The 4,087-nt window shown below is 38.9% G+C and overlaps 1 protein-coding gene across 1 annotated transcript; it reads left to right on the top strand.

Moving 5' to 3' along the window:
• The first annotated feature begins 685 nt into the window (after positions 1 to 685).
• Positions 686 to 2,741, top strand: ndufs6 (NADH:ubiquinone oxidoreductase subunit S6). The gene is made up of 4 exons (XM_077549715.1): positions 686 to 865; positions 1,390 to 1,443; positions 1,806 to 1,928; positions 2,611 to 2,741. Exons 1-4 carry the CDS (start codon positions 698 to 700, stop codon positions 2,677 to 2,679), a joined length of 414 nt encoding a protein of 137 aa, XP_077405841.1. The 5' UTR covers positions 686 to 697; the 3' UTR covers positions 2,680 to 2,741.
• The last annotated feature ends 1,346 nt before the right edge of the window (positions 2,742 to 4,087 follow it).

Genomic DNA, 4,087 nt, shown 5'->3' on the forward strand with positions numbered 1-4,087 from the left:
AGACTTTGTTTTCATTCCTTTCGAGGGCTGGATGCAGGGAAGATGCTGACATTGCCCCAACAAGGACGCAGCAGGCTGGATGCGGTTGACTATAGCCGATGACGGAGCGTGGGGTACTGCCCTGAGGCTGTACAAATATCGGTAGGGAGCAATCGCAGATAGATAGTTCCACGTTAACCTATTCATCTGGGTCACCTGGCGAGTCAAGGAGGCTGCCAGGTGCTTCAAGAGGTGCGATGCCATTTGGCCCAGGCCTAAACAACAAAGAAATAAAAGGTTAAATGTTTCCATATTTAAATGCAGTAAACTATTCATGTGTCAGACGCGGGGTACTATCAAACACAATCACAAGGAAATACCTTAAAGTCGCTCCTCGGCAGTTTAACCAGGACCAGAGGCTTAGAATTTGGGTTTTGATCGCCACAACAGCAACCGCGTTGCAGGTCAGCTCGGGAGTATACAGCTATTTCCGGTTTTGAACTACATAATAATTTCACCCTGAGCTTTGTCTCGCAGCCAGTTTCCTTGGCAAGTCGTCGTTCAAACAACACTTATACCATCTTTTTACATATAAATAGACACAGAAATCCGAAAGTATTGCCACGTAAATCATGGGGTAATTAAATGTATGGATTTGTGTGTCAATTACTAACCTGTAAGGCTAATTTTGGGTATAAATAGGAAAACGCTTAGCATCATGGGAAAACAACTCGCTGCAACAATGGCGGCTGCCGTGACCAGAGTCTTGTCCTTCAGTCAAAACGTAAAGGCGTTAGTTTCTCCTTTGAAACTTTCTGCTGTGGCTGTTCACCGTTACAGCGTGGAGGTCTCCACCACCGGCGAACCCATCACGCACACTGGACAGGTACGTTTACGGGCTATTTGTGGCGTACAATTTGTTATCATGTTGAGTTAGCATTGCGTGTTGACTGCGCCACTGGCAGAGAGGTGGGTAAGAGTAGCCAAAAAATATACTGACGTGTAGCATTACTTCAAAATAATATTACTCACGTAAAAGTAAAAAGTAGTCCTAAAAAAAATCACTCAAGTACAAGTCATTTAAAAAAAAGTATTCGCTGAAAAGAATACTCAAGTACTGAGTAACTTAATGAACATGGAGTCTGATTTATTAAAAAATACCCATCCGGTAGAACAATTAGAAACGTGTACTTTTTAGCCTAAAGCTTTGTATATGCTATAATTTCTACATTGAATAAAAGAGCTAAACGTTGATATGTTTTCTAGCCAGGCTTTACATAGCGTCAGTTGTTTACAAGTAAATGTAACTCATTACTACCCACTAGTTATTAAATGACTACGATTCTCTCTAAAATTGTGCAAAATCAGAATTTTTGTCAAGTTGGGTAATTTCAACTACTTTGTGCGCAGGTGTACGATGCAGAAGACCCAAAGAGGGCCAGATTCGTTGGCAGACAGAAAGAGGTAAGATTACTAACCTCGTAATTGACCAATCCGAACATCCGGGCATTTTTGCAACGTTATAATGCTTCCTTTAGACGGTAAAAACAAGCGGCGATTTGTATCGCTTTTGCCTGTGACCAGCGTACAAACGACATTTCATCACATTTTGAAATCCAAATAATCCTTGCAAATCAAATTACAATGAGCCAATGCTTTTCAATGAGTGGAGAGCTTCCTTTCGCCGAGTTGACCTCTATGTGACCTCTCAGAATTGTCAATAGATTACTTCATCAAATATGCAGCGCAATGTGAGTTTTCAGAAAGTCGTTGTGCGCTTACATTTTTTTATGAGGCGATTTGAATGACATAAACGTGTTTCTTAGGTCAATCAGAACTGGGCCATCAAGTTGGTGGCTGAGGAGAGCGTGACTGACGTGGAGGCCCGCGTAGTGTCCTGCGATGGGGGCGGAGGAGCACTCGGTCACCCCAAAGTCTACATTAACCTGGTAAGAATTTGCCAAATGAAATTGGGGAACAAATAAAGAGGATGCATTTGTTTGTTGTTCTTTGCCATTGTTGAAATGATTGTGTGTGTGTGTATGGTGGGGAGGCTGAATTTTTTTGATTGAAATACGCAACTTTTACTGGCCCAAGAAGACATTTTGTTTTGAAAATAGCAGCTGATGAAAGAAATCTTTTTGCGTGGAATGGTGAGTATTCATGCCAGAGATTCTGGTCCTGTTTTGTTCCATTCGGGTCACTAAAAGACACGCTAAGTTTCTTTCACCTGTTTAGCTAGCTCTACAACTATCAGCAGTTTTCTAGTTATGCAGATTAGGGTTGGGCGGTATTTAAATTTTGACACCGTTTTACCGTCTCCACATTTCACCGGGGTATACGGTAATGCCGTGGCGCACATTGGACAAAATTAAAATCACTTACTGATTTTTAAATTTATATTTTTCACTGAATTTATCTCTTTGCAGCAGTGAGCGGGGGATATCGTTGCCATTTTTGTTTATCCCGGGATACCGTATTACCGTTTTACGGCCCAACCCAAATGCAGATTTGTATACAGTATTTATGAAGTGTAATAATTAAAAAATAAAATAAAAATAGCCGCCGCTTCAAAATAAATGCATAAACGGACCATAAACATACTAATTGTGTTTTTGGGTCTCTTTGCAGGATAAAGATACAAAAGTGGGCACATGTGGCTACTGCGGATTACAGTTCAAGCAGACTCATCATCACTGAATTAGCACCCGTCCGTCCCTGTATAACTTGCAATATTGGTTAATAAATTATCATCTACGTAACCAACGGTGTGTTTGTTCTCTCCATGCCTGGCAGTATGGAAACTAAAGCCATTTGATTCAATGTCCTTGATATTCAGTTTATACTACTTTCTTTACAGCAACTTCACTTGGATGACGTTTTTATACTTTGGCATATTAGTTGTGCCTATTTTTGTTGCAATGAATGAGAGCCAAATTGTTTTGGGATATAAATAATAATATATCATATGGAACTTTGGCACTATATACAAGATCTACATAGTTAAACATTTCTTTCCTATTTCTGAGACTAATGCAGTTACCATAGTTGACCACCAGGTGTCAGCATTGTCCGGTATGTGTTTCTAAGTGGAGCGTTACACACAACTAATCAAAAATCATCTCATCCAGATTAAAAAAAATATATATATATATATATATATATATATTTATTTATTGTGTATAACCACGTGACTAATAAATGAGTAAATAAAACACCGTTTAGTGTTTTACCTGCCTTTTATTGGACCAAGGCGCCCATTTTACATTGGAAGAATTTCACAGGACACAAAACAAGAAAAAAAATGACACAGTAAGTATTAATACTAAAATGATCATGTTTTTATTTACTCATTAATGTATTCTGGGCCTGTTTAACCCGCGGGCCGTATTTTTATTTATTTATTACTAGATTTTCAAGTCAATTATGAATGTATTTTTACTTTCAACCATTCAAAATGTTCAGTGGCGTAAGACCTATCCATACATTTATAGTTTTAACATTGATTAAAATGGAGGTCAGTGTTGTCGTTATTTGACAGGAGTTGGTTTTTTTTTTTTTTGTAAGTTAAATAACTCTGGCAAGGTTTAAAATGGTTACCGACACTCTAAAAGGAGTATTGTTGAGTTGAGTGGTAACACACAATTGAATTATGTTAATCCAAATTAATATATGAAAGTTTTATTAACTTAATTCAATTGTGTGTTACCACTTGATGCAATTCATTTAAGTTGGTCAACAATCCTCTTTTTAGAGTGAATTTAGAATTGTGTTAAATCAACTCTGTAGAGTGCGGTGCTATATAAACGCCTAAAAAAAAAAAAAAAGTGTTGAAATTGACGCTGTGGGAGTCATTTTAACACTTTTCTCATTTTTCTTGCCTTCCTAACTCCATGTTGTGAACTTGCCCCCGCCACCAATCTGCACTGCTCCGTTCAAACTGCAGGACATCAGGGGCGGGAGATGAGACACAGCAGTGCGGAACAATGCATGTTTGAAGAAGATCATATATATATTTCATCAGGCTTTTATTCTCCACAGACCTCTGCATGCCAAATTGGCCCGCACTTGCACTCCAGACAGCACTAGTCTGCTCTGTCCCCAGCGA

This window comes from Vanacampus margaritifer, chromosome 17 (assembly GCF_051991255.1).
Source record: "Vanacampus margaritifer isolate UIUO_Vmar chromosome 17, RoL_Vmar_1.0, whole genome shotgun sequence".
NCBI lineage: Eukaryota > Metazoa > Chordata > Actinopteri > Syngnathiformes > Syngnathidae > Vanacampus > Vanacampus margaritifer.